At 38.6% G+C, this 20249-nt stretch overlaps 1 protein-coding gene across 39 annotated transcripts in view; it reads left to right on the top strand.

The window, feature by feature from the left end:
- The window catches only part of NRXN1 (neurexin 1), a gene marked incomplete at its 5' end in the record, with an annotated part of 1133428 nt that extends 1113804 nt beyond the window's left edge, over positions 1–19624 (top strand). For all 39 annotated transcript variants that reach the window (XM_082852240.1, XM_082852238.1, XM_082852224.1 and 36 more), the window contains one exon: positions 18903–19624. In XM_082852240.1, coding sequence (XP_082708366.1) covers positions 18903–19210 — 308 coding nt within the window. In that variant the 3' untranslated portion in view covers positions 19211–19624. The remainder of the gene's footprint in view (positions 1–18902) is intronic.
- Positions 19625–20249: the final 625 nt, after the last annotated feature.

Here is a 20249-nt window from a genome sequence, read left to right as displayed (position 1 = left end):
TTTTGCTACTCCTTAAGCAAGTGAAAGCAGAGATTTTTGTAAAGACATGCATAATTACTTTTACAGGTAGATTGCCCAAATCTTCTGTGTATTTCACACTAATGTCTCTCAGTGTCCCTGAATATTTACATATGAAGTTTCTCTAATCACCGTGACCCAAAACTCTTCCAAAAATGATTGCTTCTTCTCTGAAAATGTGCTATGCTTATCACTTAGGTGCTTTCCTAAGGCTGTTAATGAATCAAACAGGAGAAATCTGGCATCTTCTTGAACACAAGTAAATTAATACCTTTTATGAAGTGCTTGATAAAGTTGAATTGCCATTTAATTCCACCCAGATCTCTTAACGAAGAGGGACGTTATATATGTGGTGGGTTGTCAGTTTCACCACTGACCGAATAGTGTTGAGAACTATTGTGCACCCACTGCTCTGTTAAACTCTGGGAGAAAAAAATAGAAACTGCACCTTCAGTCCCATTTTACAAAAGGACATCTTTCATTCTACCCCAGACGCTTTTTCAGCTCTTCTTTATGAGGAGCAGGTTCTTTATCTTTGACATTAAAATATCACCTGTTTTTCAGGTGGTTACAAGAATTAAAACTAATATATGTAAGACGTCTACTGCAATGCCTGGCATAAAGTAGAGCATAGATGGTGGCTTTTCTTTTTCCTAATTCGGTTATATAAAAAAGAATATTTTCCCCTTTTACATAATGCTGTTACTTTTCCCGACTGAACATTGGTGGGCAATCGATGAAACCACTCAGGCCTCCTGATGGGGACTGTACATGTTGAAACTAGATCAGGAACAACCCCCCGGGTGGGAACACATGGAACTCAATTATACTTGATTCCAGCCACACTGTCCTGTGTGGTTAGCATCAGATGACAATTTCACATTGGTATAAACAGTGTTTTAGAATATGAGAGGGTGGCTGTTCAATTCAGGAGGTCTAATTGAACCCCAACTCTTAGTCGACAGGGGGAAATCAGAAGCAGCCATTGGTAACTAGGTCACAGGCCAACCTTGCCCTAAAACACCTGGTTTCAGCTGCCTGGACGTGTGACAAAGTGGATGACTTTTCCTTCACACTTGTTCTCAGAAACACTTGCTCCTTCTGTGCTTTTCCCTCAGCCTGGAGACATGGTTGTTAGATTAAATGAATTAATGTATGGAAAGCATGTTATAGAACAAGGCCTTGCTCATGATAAGTGCTACATGAGTGTTCGCTGTTATTACTGTGTGTATTATATAAATATACATATTTTCCAAGACTCCTTTTTTCACAGGAACATAAGTTTTTGTAAGACAGACTGCTTTGATTTATTAATAAATTGACAAAATGGCAACACTACAAACCGCTGAAGTTCCACAGTGACCCTTAATCATGTCAGTACATCTTGAGTTTGAGGCCTTCTTCTAAATAGATCCTTTTCTCAAAACTCCTGAAGAAATTTGAAAAGGTGTTTTGTATGTTGATATCTGAGACCTAAATGGAGATGATGACCCTCTTTGGTGTGGGAACTTCTGATGAAAAACTAGTTTGTCATTTGTTACAAAGAGCACAGGATCAGCTTCTTGTTTCCTGGGAGCCCTATTTAGGAAGGACAGTTTCCTCTTAGATGTATAATGCTTGGAATAATATGTCTGTTCTCTTTGTGTATGTGTGTGGGCAGGTGGTAGCTAATAGGATATTGGGCCACTCTCAAATCAGTTAAACCTTTGGCAAAGGAGAAAACGAAAAGCTCTATTAAATAATTAAAAAACTGGTGTAATTATAGGAGAAGGAAAGGAATGTCATTTGGGGGGCAAGCTCTTAAACATTAGTTGAACCAATGGGGATGAGGTCATCGGTACAGCCCCTCAAAAAATACTGTTAGTTGCCTGTCAGTTGATCAGGGTTCAGGTTACATGAGTAAAGATAGATCACAATAACAACTAATATTTAGTGAAGATCTGTTCTGTGTTCATCATTGTTCTCAGTACTCTGTAAACATTATTCTATTTCATTATTTGGCCAAACTGAAATATTTTCATAGCTAAGGAGATTCAGAGAGATTAAGTTACTTTTTGTAATATGAGAGAGAGAATATGCTCTCTAGTTTAGGAAAAGTGGGGTTTTAATTTCTTGGAATGCAGAATGTTGTTCTTTTAGAATTCAGGCACCTCACAAATATAAGATTAATTTTTTAAATGTTCACTTAAATAATTTCCATGGCTGGCATAAATTTAAATTTGATGGCGAAAGGTCCATTACATGTATTACTATTCATTAGGCTAAATTTGCTGCCATTACTCTGCAATTTCATGTGGTTTTCCAGTGTGCTATTTTGAGAAAAGATCAAAGGATTTCTATTGAACTGATCCCATTAACCACATTAGGAATAAAGATATGTATATTGAACTAGGTGCATTTTTTAATTAAATAACTAATCACAGTCACTTAAAGGAATATATTACTTATTAGATCATATTTTTAGAGCCTGATTAGAAGATAATTTTGTGCTACATTTAAATTGGGGGTACTTATTATGTAATTATTCAAAAGCGAGTTTAATTAGCCTGTAATAGCCAACACATCGCTGTTAACATGGGGAGTTTTGAGGTGCAGCCAACAAGACAGCAGTAACGAGTGCTCCATTTCTGGAAACACCTAGAGCATCTCCTGAGCAGGGTCAGACCAGAGTCGGCGGCGAGGGCCTAGCTAATCATGTAGGTGCAGGACAGGGCATCTGCAGTTTGGGCTCTGATGGGCTAGGTGGCTTTCAGTGTGTGACATGCTGGTGGAAGAACTGCTTTTTTCCATATTAATTCTCTAGACAACTGGAATAAAAAGGACATGCTGTATGGTTAAAATGGAAGACAGACATTCGACATCATTTGTACTTTTTCCCGTTTTTCTGAGAACAGTCATGTCAAAACAAAAATTACATTGGACAACATTAAACAGACAAGGGAGATCTATTCAAGAGGATTGCAGTAGAAGGAGCCCAAAATTCAATCCGAGCTCAATTCACTGTGAAAAACAAAACAAACCAAAACTGGAAAGGTTTTAAGAGCTGGGGTAGAGGGATCATAGACCTTAGACCTTCTGTGTTGGCTGACTGGCTTCACCCAAAGGAAGAATAAACCCTTTCCTTCAAATATCTTCAAGACTGAAGGTAGCTTTATGAGTTGGAGTAACACGTACCCGCTCAAGGTAGGCTCCTATTTTCCCCACAGAAATTGGAAGATGGGGAGCTGTCTTCCTTGAAGGTTATATTTCAAAGCGAGGGCTCCTAAGACCTTGAGAAAAGTAGTCCTGGGTTATAACACTGAAACGAAGCTTTAAAAATATGTACACGTCAAAGGTAGAGAAGGAATTTGGATTTACCAGTTTTCTAAAGTACATGCTCTAAGGAAAGGGAGGCCAGGGCCCTAGAGGCAGGAAGAAGCCTGTCTAAAGTTTGCCCAAGCCTAAGGTCTTGGTCAGTGAAGGCAATTCCACCTTTTCAGGCAACTGATTTCCTTTACCAAAATTAGTTCCTACCAGGAGATCAGTAGAAAACAAAATAACAAACAAAAGATGGTTTCCGTTTGTTTTCAGAACACAGCCATTTTTACTTAACGTGAACTATTTTCACCTTTCTATGATCTGATAATTTTTGTTTAACAATATAATGGAGTGAATCATTGTCCCACATTGGAAAAACTTCAAGAGCATTTTGTGAGAATTGTGATATGCAACAGGGAGTGTGTATTAGTTATGATTGTAACTTTGGAGTCAGATAGAACTAGTTCGAGTTGCAGCTCTTCCTGGTCTTGGGGAAGTTCCTTAGCATCCTGTGCCAGTGAACCCATTATCCTAACTTGTAGTGAGGCCCCTCACAAGGCAGACAGATTTCCAGATCTGGGTGGAAAATAGGTATAGTCCCTTTTGCTGTTAAGAGACCCCGGGCTCTATTCACACATGTAAACTAACTGTGCTTGGCCACTTACAGTAATTACTTAGCAAATAAGTGAGTTTGCTGAGTTAGATTAAGCATTTACCTGAAAGTCCACAGGGGCTTCCTTGGTAGTCCAGTGGTTAAGACTCCGCTCTTCCACTTCAGGAGGCATGGGTTAGACCCCTGGTCGGGGAACTAAGATCCCACATGCCACACGGTGCGGTCAAAAAAAATTAAAAAAGAAAAGAAAGTTTGCAAAAAGTGCATGACTGCTAGTGCAGAACCGTCCTACAGTAAGTCACAGAAAAAATCTACTCAGTCATGTGTATACCATAAATTTCTAGGCAGCCTACATATATCCAGCCTTAAAACATTAATAACCTTTCACAAGTCCTTATTAGAAAATGCTAAAATACCATAAGAGCCTTTCTAAAACGTGACGTGTCCTGTTGAGCTTTGGAAGGAGACAATGAGATACACTGCCGTGCTTTGAAGTATTCACCAACCTTGAAGGAAGAAATGCGGCATAGCTTTAGAAAAATAAAGGGTAAGTCTACTTCTTATGGAAACATGAAATGCAGGAAGAGTGAAACCATGTTTTCTTGTAATTTGTGTCCAATATCTGCGCTGATAATGAAATCGGTTTCCTGTGGAGTTTTCTTGGCATTTATTAATTACATTTCCTCAAATGGTACCAGAGGTAAAGCAGCATATTCTGAATACTACACATGCTGCCCCCGTGAAGAGCCAGTACACTTTCTTTGTTGGTTCACGTGCTTCAGAGACCAGCAAATGCTACAATAGGCTTTAGTCTGCAGGTCTCATCTCATGTCATCTGACTTGTTGGTCAGATCACTTTCATCATTAGTAGCTCCTTACCCACCCTCAGTATTATAAGAAGTCTGGCATTGGTAATAAGAAAGACAAGAGTACTTTATGAAATTACCAGGTTAAGAAAAAAGGATGTATTAAAGATGCCAATACAGCCAGAAGCCATCAATTAAATTTTAAAAATTAATAGAAAGAGAAGGAGCAATGTCACCACCTCTCTGAGCATACTAAAATCTTACATTTCATTGACCAGACTTTGGAAAGCAGACCGAGTTCACATCCCAGTTCAGCCACTTGCTGTGTCATCAGAAGCAAAACATTGAACCTCTGTGTACTTGACCTTTTACATCTGCAAAATGACATGAATGATGTTAAATACTCATGATGTTGTTATGCTGAAAGAGACAATCCATGTAAAGCCCTTAGTGTTGAGTCTGCCACCTAGAAACTTTGATGGTATGACTTAGCTTTTATTAGTAGTACCAGCAGATTAACTGAGGAGTCAACCATATTATAAATGAAAATAAACCTATGGCCACAGGCAAGAAGGGGAAATGTTAGTAATTGGCACTGTAGCATCTACAATAGAAAGCTTTTTAAACTCTCTCTGAATTCTAGCAGCATCAAACTTTTCTCAGTAGCCACTATGAAACTAGTAAGACAAGAGCAGTGCTTCAGTTGGATGAATGTAGGTTGCTAGGATGGGAAGAGGGCACATGTCATCTGCTATTCTTAGTTTTGGAGGAAAACAATGCAGGTCGCAGCCCCACAGAGCTTTTGAGAGAAGGAATGATTCGCTTTCCTGCGTGCTATTATAATCGGCTTGCTCTGCCTCCTAAAATATTCGGAACGCTCTGGGCTGCATGACTTAACCAGGCAGAGCCGCCACACCCCTTCCCCCAATGATGGATGGCATTTCTTCCATATTTCCCAATTCTAGGCTGGACATGCCTCCTTCTAACGGGCTCAGTGGGGAAGCTGTCTCAACTTTCACCTGAGCTATTGCACTTTCACCAAAAAGAATGTGACTTTCCCCAACAAAAGAAAACTGAGACAGCAATAGCTTCACGACAGGAATACAAAGATGATCACCCAAAGTGAGGAGACCCAGTTTCAAATCAGGAAAACCGCATGCTGCCCTGTTACCCAGGATGACCTGCACTTACATAAACACTATACAGAAACTCTGGGCGAGAGGCAGTGCCCCTAGGACCCAGCATACAGCTCTGCTACAGAGGCTCTACTGTGGATTTCATCCAGAGTAGAACATGGAATTCCAGATCAGGGAAGGAAGGAGGCCAAGAAGAAATGACCTAACAATTTTAGAAAGAAAACCTAAACAAAAGAGTTGTTATTTCCATGATAATAAGCCCTTCTGTCAGGTATTACCAAAGAGTGGTCTTAGATGATTGATTTCTTAATACCTAAAAACATAAAATCTCATAATAAAATTCTGAAAGAAGGAGAAATTTAATTCAGTCTAACCACGGGAGCCAGAGAGCACAGATCCATAAAGATAGAATGTTTCGCAGATAAACAGAAACAAGCTCCACATGTAGCTTAACAATTAATGGCCTGAAACCACAGCCTCATAGTATAAATGGTTGTTTTGCCACCTGAATTGACAGGGCCTCCATTCCTGAAAGGGGAGTCCCTGAGTACAGCGCTCCCCTTGGAGATAACGTCTGTGGTGGTCACACGGTGTGCTGTGCGTACCGCAGAGTTGTCTCATTGTTGGGAAGGCTGCCGATTCAATACCTTTTGTGTGGAAGACACAGGAAATGTAACTGGACCCTCGTGTTTTTTGTTTTGTTTTGTTTTGTGTTTTTTTTTTTTTTTTGTGGTACGCGGGCCTCTCACTGCTGTGGCTCCAGACGCGCGGGCCCAGCGGCCATGGCTCACGGGCCCAGCCGCTCCGCAGCATGTGGGATCTTCCCAGACCGGGGCATGAACCCGTGTCCCCTGCATCGGCAGGCGGACTCTCAACCACTGCGCCACCGGGGAAGCCCCCCTCGTTGTTTTTTACATAGCACTTTATCCTCCTCAGAGCACTGGCACATTTATCCACCTGGTGGGATCCTCACAGTGACTCTGGGAGATAAATAATGTATCATCATTATGTCTCTGATGAAAGAATGTGAGCAGAGGATAATGAATTGCTAAGGGTCACTCAGTAAGTTAGGGGCAGTGCCTGGACTAGAATCTAAAAAAATTCTTTTTTACCACTTTGCTATGCTTTCCTAAGATTCTGTGGGAATGCAAACTCCTTTTACTGGGAAAGGACAGCTAGATGGCCGGAGGTGTGGTGGAATGTGGCTGGAGGAGGTGGAAATGGACAGCTGCTTACAAGAGAGGCCTAAAGGGTTCAGTTCTACAGGGAAGGGAACATTTGGGAATACTAACAAATTGTTTTACAGTCGTAAGTGCCAACACGTTGAATGTATGAAACTGTAGTAGCCACAGACACACCTGAGCTTGAATTCTGGCTGTGCCACTTGGGAAGCATACCTAGCATAACCTCTTTGAGACTCAGTTTCCTTTCCCGTAAAGTCATGATAACAACTACAGAGTTGTTATGAGGAAAAAATTAAATAATGTGTGTAAAGTGCACAGCCCAGAGCCTACCATATAATAATAATTCAATAAAGGTAACAGTTGCTAACTAAATAAAATAAGAAAAAATGTTCAGCCTTGCAGTGAGTCAGAAGGCATAGTAGCCGTGTTGGGCATCAGAGGACAGTTAAGTCACATGAAATTATATCTACTAAGGGTAAATCCGTGTACCATTTGGGAGGAAGTGAACAAAGGGGGTTTTAATAATGCAGTACATTTAAGTAAGTTAATCCCAAGGTATTATGAAATCTTCCCTGGGGCTCTGCAGAAGCCTGATTTTACCTATAAATTATGAGAAAATAAAGGTGACTGTAGCAACTTCTGTCAGAGAGTTGGAAGGAACGCAGCAATATTCACACGCGCACACGCATGTACACACACTCACATACACACACTCCTCATTACTCCAGCTATAATCATAGTGACACCTTTGTCTTCCTATAAACCAGGTTCCCTTCAAATTCCTGGTTCCAGTCTTGAGGATTCCTTGGACTGAATCCCCTGGTTTGTGTAAAGAGCGACTGTTCAACTTTTCTATATGTAAAAAAGTAAAATACGTCTTAAGAAAAGTGGCTTCTGGGTGTATGTATTTCTGGGAGTTTTAGTCAATGCCCTCCCAGAAAAAGAAGCTATTTTGCTATCAAAGAGTTTAGTTGAGTAGAAATCAATAACGGAGAGTATCATCTCCATTTCAAAATATAGCCCCTCTAGCGTTTTCTGAAATGTGGTACATTTTGATGAAAAGCACATGTAGAATCCCCACACTCCCCAGCTTTGAAACTGACTTTCTCAATTATTGCCTATATGGCCTTTCTTCTACTTGACAGTTATGGAAAGTTTGACCTGACTGATGAGACCCTTTTCAACTTTCTCACTCTAATAGCAACAGGGATAAAAAATACCCTAGAAACTTCTGCAACTGCTCTGCTGAATTTGAGAAAAGAGCTCCAAATGAGCTCTCAACTATTTGTAGTGCTGTGGGTATCAGATAAGGTCAATATACGTAAGGCACCCAAACAAATCAAACTGAAGACTGCTAACTTGGTGGACTTTAAATAACTTAGTGCCTAGTCACTGGAATTAAGCAGCCTATACTTGGAGGCATAGGGAAAGTAAATGCAGATACAATACTTGCATTGATGCACACTGATCCCAATTCACTTAAGCAGAGAGGTGCTTTCTGGCTTAATTAAATAAATACCATCTTTACTTCTTTTATTGAAGATGTTATAGGAGGTGGGAGTTAGGAAAGTATTGAGGTAAAAGTATTTTATAAAGATGTATGTAATTACCATCAATGTTTTACCCACTTGTTTATTACCTTTACTCAAAACTTTGAAATCAAAGATCTCTGACATTTTCTTAATGGCTATATCCACCCCAGTCCACTCCTGAAAATTTATGAACTTACAAAAATCTCTTCCTCTAATCAGTCAGAAAACATACATTTTGCAGCTCATGTGTTCAGCCTTCATTAGATGTTTGGAGGTGAGGGAATTGGTGGAAAAGAGAAATAGAGTCACAGGACACTATCAAAGGACAAGCAGTCTAGTCTGGAAGAGAAGAAACAGCCCAATAGAAATGAAACATGGAAGTAAGGTTTCACAATAGTATAGGATCCATACTAAAATGGTTGATGTAATATGTGGTTGAGAGAAGGTTGGGATAAAGATGGATTTTCTCCAGGTTCTCCCATATGTCTTCTTGATTCTGTTCTTGCCAGCTTGAGGCCATCCTATCTCGTATCTTCCTTCTTGAGAAATCCTTGATGGCTTTCCAGGGTTCACACTGGAAGGCGTGGATCCTTCTCCTCCTTTAAGGCTCATTCCAAATAACTTCTACTGAGACTGCCCTTTGCTGATGACCTGTGTAAAGCCTCCCCCTCATTATTTTCTTAGCATCCAATTTCTCTGCCTTCTTGTGTTATTGAACTTTTTAAATTTAAAATTGTCCTGTTTGTTTTCTTATATTTTGTTTTATTTCAAATATACTGAAAGTTCTAAGAAGGTGGAACCCATGGCTGTCTTATGTATGTTGTTATGAACACCTTATGTGGTACCTGGTAAATTGTTGTGACTTAATACATATTTGTTGAAATTTTTTAATTAATTTTTTCTACTTGATTTTATTTTTCCTTTTTTCCCATCTCCATTCATTAACCAATGATAACAGCTTGGCATGCATCTTTCACCATGTTCCTAGGAACATATATAAATATAGGGTTGTTTTTCTCTCTTGCCATAGAAAAATAGAAGCACACTCTATGAATTAAATTTGGTTTTCTACTTTCTAATGTATTATGGACATCTTTTAGGTCAACAGAATTTTCTGTAATTCCTATTTTTAACTCTGTTAAAATTCTAGGCTATAAGTGTGCCATAATTAAGGGTGTCCAATAAATTATGCAATTATGGCTGAATAAGTTATTCAACCATAACCCTGTTAACGAGCATTTAAGTTGTCCTTTTTTCTTTTCTCCTCGAAATGTGATAACAGGCATCCTGTATTTATATATCTGCATGCTGGTGTATTTAATTCTTTAGACTATATTCTCAAACTGAGATTGCTTGATTAAAATATGTGTGTACTTTTTAACTTTACTATTGTAAATTGCAAACATATAATAAATTAGAAGGCATTGTATAATGAACCCACATCCACCCATCAGCCAGCTGCAATTTAATCCTTTTAAATTTTGATAGATGTTACTAGATTACTTTCTAAAAATTATTGAGGAATTCATATTCTCACCAGCACAACTGTCTGTTTCCCAAGCAGATGTTCTAACCAAATTGTCACTATTTCTTTAATTCTACTTTATTCCTCCAATATTGTTGGCCAAAAAAAAAAACCCTCCTTATTTTACTTTGACTTCCATTCTAGTGAAATTGAGCATCTTGTCCTACATTTATCACCCGTGTAGATCTTCTGTCCTCCACTTGCTTGTCTCTATTTTTGTCCATTTTTCTAGTGGGTTTCTGCCTTTTTCTATAGCAATTGATACATGCTTTGTAGATTTTATAGGTGTTAACTCTTGGTTTGTCGTATGTACTACAGATATTTCTCCTCTCCTTTCTCTTCTGCATTTTCACTCTGTTAATGACACCTTTTTCCACGTAAAATTGTTATTATTTATGGAGTCAAATGTGATTATCTTTTGATATATGGCTTCATTCCATGGTCTATGATCTATGTAAGTTTCAGGTCCACCTTCAAATTTCTTCTCACTTTCCCCCAAAACTCAATATGCTGCCACCACTCTGGCATTCGTTTAGTTCCTGAAAAGCAAACTCCTTTCTTCCTCGAGGTCATTCCACATGCGGTTCCTACTGATAAGAAGATTCTTCTGCCCACTTTTCACTGGCCTACTCTCCACTGATTTTCCACATCTCAGCATAAATGTTACAATCTCAGAAAGGTCTATCTGACTCCCAGTGTAAATCAGAAACCTCTGTTCTACTCCTGCATGGTACTTACATTTTCCTTCATTACACATGTTCTGGTTATTGCTTTAAGCCTAACTGTGTGATTTTTGTTGTATGTGTCTTTCCCTCATTATATTTCAGGGTCCATGAGGGCAGACGTCAAGTGTGTTTGGTTAGCTCCTCTACCCCCGGGACCTAGTATAGTCCCTGGAACATAACTATAGCTCACCATATAATTGATTGACAGCAGGAGTGAATATTCTGAGCGAAAACATCACAAAAGATGGAGCATTTAAGCTAAGTCTTGAGAAATAAGTAATATTCAGGCAGGCTAGAAAAAAAAGGGCATATGAGTCAGGCATGAAGATAGAACTTTTATTGGTGTATGGGAACTGGGAGATGGCAATAAAATTATGACTGTCACTTTCTTTGAGAGAAATGGAAGACAAACTTGAGTAGGTAACTGCGGCCAGACCGTGAAGAGCTGTGAGAACAGTAGTCACATTGGTACTTTAGTAAACACCATGACAATTTCACGGATTCTAGTAAGACCTTATGGGCACAATGACCATGTAAAAAGTCTATGAAGCTTGTAGATGACTAAGCTGTGGACACAGAGCCATGATCTTATGGCTTCCCTCAGAGATGAGGGAGAATGTGTTCTTCTGTCTGTTTATTTTCAGTGTCATCAGTGTCACGCGTGATGTGATTGTCCATTGCCTTTTCTGTTCCGTGTGGTACCATCTGAGGTAGCAGCTGTCCTAGTTGGTACTCCCTGTCCTCCAGGCACACTATGAATTTTTCTGTGTTTTGCACCCCTCCTCATGCAACGCCTAGATATCTGGTGAAGAAAATGATCCTCTCAATCCCACAGCGGTGGCCCCTGCATTTCCCTTCATACACGTGACTTGGTGGCTTTGAAAGTAGCAGAGGAAAATGTTAGTCCTGGCAGCCAGGCAGGTAGTAAAGGCTTATTGATTTCCAAGTTCTATCTGAATCTCCTTTCTGAATCTCCAGTTGATTGGGTAGGGGTTGAGATGTATCAGGCATGACCTCCTTCAAGCCATTTGTTTGACCTGCAGTAGCAAACATCAAAATGTGCGGGGCATGGGTGGAGCTGGTGAGCAGGGCAGGATTTGAAACATTCGGCATTCAGTCATTCATCACCTCTCAGAAAACCACATTGTGAGTTGAAATGAATGCATATCATATAAATCACTGCCTACCTGCTTTCCTGCAACTGTGGTACTTAAACGTGCATTCTTATGAGTGATTACATCATAATTGTTTCTTTTGGCCTATGTTGTATTGAAACACAGAAATGAAAATAATAATCATTTTCTTTTTTGGTGATGGGGAAAATAATTGTGCTAATCTCAATTCACAAATACCACAGAGCCTACAATTCCAATTTTCTTTTCACAGTATTAGTAAAATTGGGTACTGGAAAAGTCAAATCTTCTCTTATAAATCTGAAACCATTTTTAAGGCTAGCTTAGAATTATAATAACTTCCACATCTATTAAGACACAGTGCAGAACTATGGTCTAATGCGATCATTTTAGGCAATTCTTTTTCTTCATTGGGGTGGAGACAAATTTTAAATTGATTACTTTTAATCTATGATAAAACCAGAAAGACTGGTCAAAGACTTTTAAGTGAGAAAAAAAATTCAGTAAATGCATCTTTCCAATAGTTTTTTAAAAGGATTATTGGAAGGCAGGTGGTCTAATAATTTTAGGATAGTAGAATGACATATGTTGAGCATAATGTTTTATGACCCTTTATCTAGCCCTCCTGGTCTGAAATATATAGCTCAAGTTCCATTTTTTTTATCATTGGTATATTTTATTCTTTATTATTTCTTAATATTGGTAATCTCTTACACTTCTTTTTTTTCTTAAAGCTTAAAGGCTGAATTTTCCTTGTTATCAGTATATAGTGAAACTCTTGCATCATCCTTGATGTGACAGGGTCATGGCTGATGATGTACCTATACACTAACAGTCTATATTGAAGAAATAAAACCAGCAATACAAATGTCCTGGAAACAACATTCTCACCCTGCAAAGCTAAGTTTGGAAACAACATCAATATAATAAGATTACAGTGAAAGAATAGCTCATCCAAGTATACAAAATAGTTTCATAAAAGTGACAATTTGAGCGATAAAAAGAACATCTGATGACATGGTTATTGCCTTGGTAAACTCGTCATCGGAAATACAAGGTCCCACCGCTCACCGAACCCTCATTTTATGTAACAGGAATTAGGATTTTAAGCATCGTTTCACGTGTAAAACATTATGTAAAAACATAAATCAAGAGCAGCTTTGCTTTTTAATAACAATATTTGATTACTATGTTTCTAATCTCAGAATGGAAAGAAAGAATAACTAAAGGATGTCAAATGCTTTCCATTGCACAGTGAAACCTCTTTGGAAAAATTCATTAATATTCAAAAATTTACCTTTCAAAAATGCAGAGTTATTTTAGAACTTCAGTTGTGAATCATCTTGCTGAGTCAATGAGGGCTTTATTCTCCCGTGTGCACAGACTGTGGTTATGACCAGACACAATCAAACAGTGGCAGACTGGTAACTAGAGGCTCCAGTGCAAAGCTGAACGGCCTAATGTGCTCTTCTTCCCTGCTTCATAATCAAAGTTTTCTGAAATTGGTAATAAAACATTTGATAAAGCATAGAATTTTATTCTTAAACAAATTTAGAAAGTTAAATTTTAAAATAAAGCAAACCAATATAAAGCACCAAGGCTGTGTTCTAATGAAATAATCACATTGAGACCTGTTTTTTTTTTGGGGGGGGGGGGGTACGCGGGCCTCTCACTGTTGTGGCCTCTCCCGTTGCGGAGCACAGGCTCCGGACGCGCAGGCTCAGCGGCCATGGCTCACGGGACCAGCCGCTCCGCGGCATGTGGGATCTTCCCAGACCGGGGCACGAACCCGCGTCCCCTGCATCGGCAGGCGGACTCTCAACCACTGCGCCACAGGGAAGCCCGCCATAGGGACAGTTTTAAAGTGTGATGTGAAATCAGGAACTTGGCAATAAGTTTTGTGCCTCATTGAACACCCGGCTGAGTAATGTACCAACTCTGAAGAGGCAGAGTCCTGACCCCCGCTGGCCTGGCCTTCCTTTACTGAGCGGGGAGGGACACACCAACTGTGCTCTCCGAGGGCCACCTAGAGGGATACCAAGAGCTGGGGGAGGGATGCAGAGAAGAGGTAGGGAGGGGGAAGAAGTAGGAGAAAGAATAGGCAGGAGCATGGAGTGGGTGAGCAAGGGCGAAAGGAGCTGGTAAGAAGTAAGACTTGGCACGTGGTCCTCTCCACTCTGTTGTATAGCCAGTTGTGTCTCTTAAACATGTTTGTTCTATGGTATTTCTTAACTGGATCTATATTAGTTCCTATTTGGGGAAATCATGTTCTTTCACAGATACAGTGCCAAGGACTATCAAAAATAAAGAAGGAACGTACATCAGGACGATTTCTTTTTCTGTGGTGGTAGTTTTAAAATAACTATTCAGCAAGTTTAAGGATAAGTTAAAATTTTAAATATTTCACTTTTTAACTTTTTTGTGCAGAGCAACAAATGGGTTTATTATTCTTTTTATGTGACAAGGCCCTGGAATATGTCTTTTACCCTTACTGGGCATTCTTTACAATGAATTACTACCTGATATGAGTAAACTGGTTTAGGGTATCATGTGGAAATATGTTAATAACTGTCCTAGTACCTGAGAGACTCTTCCTTTCTAAGTAATCAGAGAAATAATTTGACAGTGACAAACAAGAAAATTCTTAGAGCTAGCTTATAATATTCTTGATAAATCTGGGCCAAAGCAGGTCATATGGAAAATTAGAGACCATCAGATCTTGCCAGATATTTGAGATAGAGAGAGAGAATTAAAAGAAATTTTTATCTGTCCTTAAGATAACACTATCTGTACACAAGTCCCAGAAATATTTCCATAGCCATTTGGCTGAGAAGTGCCTTATATGAAAGAGGTTATAACCCTTGTGACAGCCTTTTGTCCTCACCACTATTATCAGTAGCTTTCGAGTAGTTTAGGCAAAAATCGAAGGCCTTCATATTGCCATTAAGGTGTGCACGTGCACTTTCCCCACATGTAGTAGACCTACCACTACCATTCTTTCTCTCTGAGGGGTATGTGATGACTGGCATCCTTCAGTAAAATGAAGATAGAATTACATGGGAAATTTTTGATTAAGTAAAATAATCTATTATTACAGTGTTCACATAAACTATGTGTAATCCATGATGATATTTTTTATTTTATGAATCATTAAAATAGGGTATATAGGCCTAAACCCTTAGGATATTTCATCTACTCTGCTTTTTTTCTTTTCTTTTTGCTAGCCAGCTAGCCTGAAGTGAAAGTATGGGTGGAGCTGAATACTTGCCCATTTCCAGTTACACCGATAACATGTAAATGCCTTGGCTTATTCTTTGCCCATCATCAGTCGGTCCTATTGAAGTTTTCCATTCATCTGGGCTCCTTGTACCTCCGAGCCCCATGTGATGAATAGGCTACATTAGCTTAGTTTTACTTACAAATCACTTAACTTTTGACTATTCCGAGACTTACTGCTAATTTATACCTGTTCCATTCTTTCAGCACCTCTCTTATATTCTCTTTTACCTGTTTTTTTAAGTGTACTCATCACTGCTACAACAAAGAAATGGAGACAGAGTGAAAGTAACATTTAGTGAATTTGTTTTTTAGCACTGCTGAGAAAAAAACACTTGTAGATTTTTAAACATTATTTAGAAGGTCTTGATTTAGTTTACTAGGAAGTGTAAAGAGAATGCAAAATACTCAAATCCATGAGTTATAAGAATTGCTTATGGAGGTTTCTGATTAAATTCCTTTCTTCATATTGTCATGAATGGTGAAGAGATGACTGTATTTTTTAATAAAAAATATTAACCAAATTATATAAGAAGGCATTTAGCCTTTTTAGCCATTTATGCTATTCTCTACATTTAAATTAATATGAAATTCCTCAGAGATTTTTCAGTGATCATCAAAATAAACCATTAATGACAATCAATATGGGAACCACATTTATAATTCATGAAAATAATTACATTTCTCTAGCCTTTTATTGCACATCTGGGAGAGATGTCCCATTAACCCTCAAGTGTATAAATACTTCTGATCTTAGCACAGAAGTTAAGAAAATTATCACTTAGCTTTCAGATTGGAAGCATAAAGAGAAAAAAAAATTGTTAAATAATCAGTTAGATATGGAAGCAACTGCATATTCCAAACAGACCTAAAATAATATCTGTGGTGGTTATTAATTTTTAATGTGAATTAGGGGAAAAAAGGGATAAAATGTTTCACCATTGGGTTTGTGGAGGGTTTTTTTGGTAGGCTAGTTTTATGATATTTAGAATCTTTGTTTATACATGGGTTACAGAGCTGTTTCAGGCCTGCATGCGAAGCAACCTTTTGGCTGGAGTCGCAAAAAAGACAAGTATTTTCCTTAAACAGGAGGCATTTCTCAAATGGCTCTATGGCAAAATGGAAGCGTTTGAGGCTTTGCTTTGGTCTTTGTAATCTCATTCTGGTTTTACCGCCAGTTTGGCTTTGGTGCACTCCTTCTACAGTTGTGAAAACATATCACAACTATCTGAGCTGATAAAAATAAAATTAAAATTCTTTGGCAAGATGGTCCATTTACAATACCAATTCCTAAATGGAAAAAAGAGGCCATATATATTCTTAGTTTAGAAAATGTAAGCCCTGCATTGCATTAAAACTCTCAAGTCTGACTATCGTGAGCTATACGATTAGGATTTTTTCTCCATTCTCCCTGTTCTTTTCTGACAGACAGAGTGAGGTGATTGTGAAAATGTGTTTAAAATGAAAGCATTCCATCGGGTGTGGGGAAATGATTTAGGTAATATTTAAATAAAACCCCTTTTCCAGCTCTTGAGAGACCATGGTCGGCAAAGGTGACTGCATTTGAGAGAGAAAGTGCTGCTTTTGGTCTGTCACATAGTGACAGAGTTCCTGCAGCAGGCTCTGTTCTTCTTGAGAGGAAATTAATTTCCTGTACTCAAATGCTGTGGATTATAGTCTTTGTCTCCTTCCGCCTCAGCCACAGAAGCAACTCCGAGGCTTTTTTATTCAACAACGTTACATGAGCTTTAGTAAAACAAGCAGGGATACATTCAGCATACAAGGGTTTTACCTGCTACATTTTGTAGCTCCAGAACAAATGGCTGCTTTGAGACTGAGAGCTATTCCTTTGTAAGTGACTATATTTGTAAGGCTTTATTTGGGGAATGAAAGTGACGGCAAGAAACCCACATTTAGGCAGATGAAATCTTGGTGATGTTTGAAAATCGAATTACAAAGCAGCATAGTGCTATATGGTAGGAAAATGATTCCCAGTAACTAATAGGAACTTTTGTAGAAATATAAAAAAAAAGGGACTTCCCTGGTGGTCCAGTGGTTAAGACTGTGCACTCCCAATGCAGGGGGCACGTGTTCAACCCCTGCTCAGGGAACTAAGATCCCACATGCCGCATAGCATGACCAAAAAGGAAAAAGGCCTCTTGCTTAGCCACCCGGAGCACCGTTGAAGAGTTTAAGGGTTAGTGGGTATAAGAAAGAAATCCCCCTCCCTATCGGGGAGGGGGGGAACATATATATATATATATATATATATAAAATTACTAGTGATAGTGAAATAAAAGTATCATTTTAGCTTTTTTGAACTGTTCAGTTTCTGGTGTGTGTATATACACACACACACACCTTCCACATATACACACTATTTATGCAATCTTGAGATTATTTAAGTTCATTATGCATAATTTACAAAGAATAACATTTTGAAAGTTATAGCATTTTTAATTATTACATCTGAAAAGTTATCTTTTTTTCTGTAAGACAAGGGAGAGGATGGAGATTCAGACAAAGGGAGAAAACACAATCAATCCTTAGAGAAAAATGACCTGTGATCAGAGATGGGATAGAATTTTATCTCTCTACAGCTCCTTTTCTTTTAAATTCTTTTAAATAATAATAAATTTATTACGCAGAGGAAGAGAGCCGCTCCCCCCTCCTGCTATCTATAAACTAAATCCCAGGACTTTTCTCCCCATCTGTGGTCAGTTTCAGTGCCCGACTAGGCCTTGGAGAAGATAGTAATGCCCCCTGTGATCCATTTCTTGTACCCAAGGAAGAACTTTATACTTTGGAAAGATTGAATGAGGGTTTGTCAGTTAAATAAAAGTGGGGCAGCCAGTCCTTTATTTATGATCATCTACTAGGTACTGAATTTTGACTCAAAACCAGTCTAGATGGTCTTTAAAGCATCTTAAAATATTTTCTTACTTTCTCCTCTCAGATTTAGTTTCGGTGATCACTCAACCACTGCCAGTGAATGAATAACATACACACATACTGATACGAACAAATAAACCTCCAACCGAAAAGAAAATTAGTCATTTTCGTTTGTAAAATTGTGACTAAAATAACACTTTTAAAAGTAGGCAATTAGACTATTAAAAGTGCCTGGGTTATCTTTTTGTTCAACACTGTATTCATTGCAATAGGAGGCACTACAATTTCTGAAGTAATCCTAAATTTAGCTATCTTGTTTCAGTCTAGACTGAACCGTAAGCATTTTGTATCAATATCAATTCGATTCTTAAAATGATAAACTCTAATATTATAGGGTAGAGTCATTATGATGTTATGATTTTGTTCTCCATGTTGGGTTTATTGTTTTTCACCTAACACATCAACATGGCCCTTTAGAACTACATGGAGCTTATTTGGAGCTACACTTACAAGAACCTGTTAACAAAATCGATCTGTGAAAAAGAAAAGATGGCAGCAGATCTCTGTCGCAGTGCTTTGATTCACAGTCCCTCGTTTTTAGTGACCAAGAGGAATAGGAATTGCTACATTTAGCAACAGTATCCTTTTTCTAGAGCAGTCGATGCTATTCCATTAGGCCTGGAAATAGACGGTAAATGTAGCTCTCTGGCATTCAGGAAACTCCATAATCACTTGGTGTTTTTTTTCCCACCCTCTTTCCTACAGCCAACCCAACCCGGGCAGGCGGGAGAGAGCCATACCCAGGCTCAGCAGAAGTGATTCGGGAGTCCAGCAGCACCACGGGCATGGTTGTGGGGATCGTAGCCGCTGCTGCCCTGTGCATCCTCATCCTCCTCTACGCCATGTACAAATACAGAAACCGGGATGAAGGCTCATACCACGTGGATGAGAGTCGAAACTACATCAGTAACTCAGCACAGTCCAATGGGGCTGTAGTAAAGGAGAAACAACCCAGCAGTGCGAAAAGCGCCAACAAAAACAAGAAAAACAAGGATAAAGAGTATTACGTCTGATCCCAAGATCTGAAAAGGACCCTTGTATAGAAATAGTCTTCATTTTATCTGAGACATAATATAAACTTATTTACTTTCCTTTTTATGAAGCACATAAAAAAGAAGACAGGGAATGCAATCAGGAAGGAAAGACTGTTTTTAAAAAATAAAAACAAGTATCTCATGCTCTTGTTTCTCCAAAAAAGAAAAAAAAAAAAAGCAGAGGTCAATAAATTCCCTAACATCCACAGTGTTTTAATTTACTCTGCCTGTCTTTATGTTGCTGGAACATTTCTAAAAGACAGTGGTGATCGCACGCATTCATAAAGCAAAGGAGTATTACAACATCGGGAGGCACAACACAAAAACAACACAAAACACAACACAGAAAAAGAAGCTACCTGTGATCCCGGATTTAGCCAAAGTGCTAGCACTTTCCCGAGAAGTCAATTAGTCTGATTGCCAGAGAAGACTGTCATTTTGAGTGACTCGACCTGCAAACCTTTTCAGAGTTCGTCACCTGGCACAACTGGAGCAGTGGCTGGAACTTGCACTTGAAACAAAGTGCTGGCTTTTTTGAAGACTTGTGTAGGAACACATTCAAAAAGCCCCCTTCTGGTTGTGAGGGCAAAAAAACAAAGTATGGAGGCCTTATTTTCAACAATGTGAAAGATAAGGCACATTTTCACACTAAAATTTCAAAACAGAAAGAAAAAAACAAGAGGGTATAGATGCAATCATTGGGAAATTTTCATGCACGCTTAATATGTTATTACATGTGTTTATATAAAATCCATCTCTGTGTGCTTTCTGGACTGTGATAAGTGACGTTTTATAGCCTGTTGTATAGAAAATGCAAAATATATCTGCTCTTCAGCCATTTTTGGTAAATTCAATGTTATAAGTGTTGCTAACTATAGGGAGTTTTATGACATCAGATCAACAATTATTTCAGGGTTTTCTTTTTTTGCCACCATTATAAATTGCCACAATTACTTACTTTTTTAAAAAAAATTTACAATGTAGTGTTTATTCTAAGGAAGATACGTATGAATGTATA

Source organism: Leucopleurus acutus, assembly GCF_964270905.1.
Source record: "Leucopleurus acutus genome assembly, chromosome: 12".
In the NCBI taxonomy this organism is placed as follows: domain Eukaryota; kingdom Metazoa; phylum Chordata; class Mammalia; order Artiodactyla; family Delphinidae; genus Leucopleurus; species Leucopleurus acutus.
This window is presented reverse-complemented; position numbering and strand designations above follow the sequence as displayed.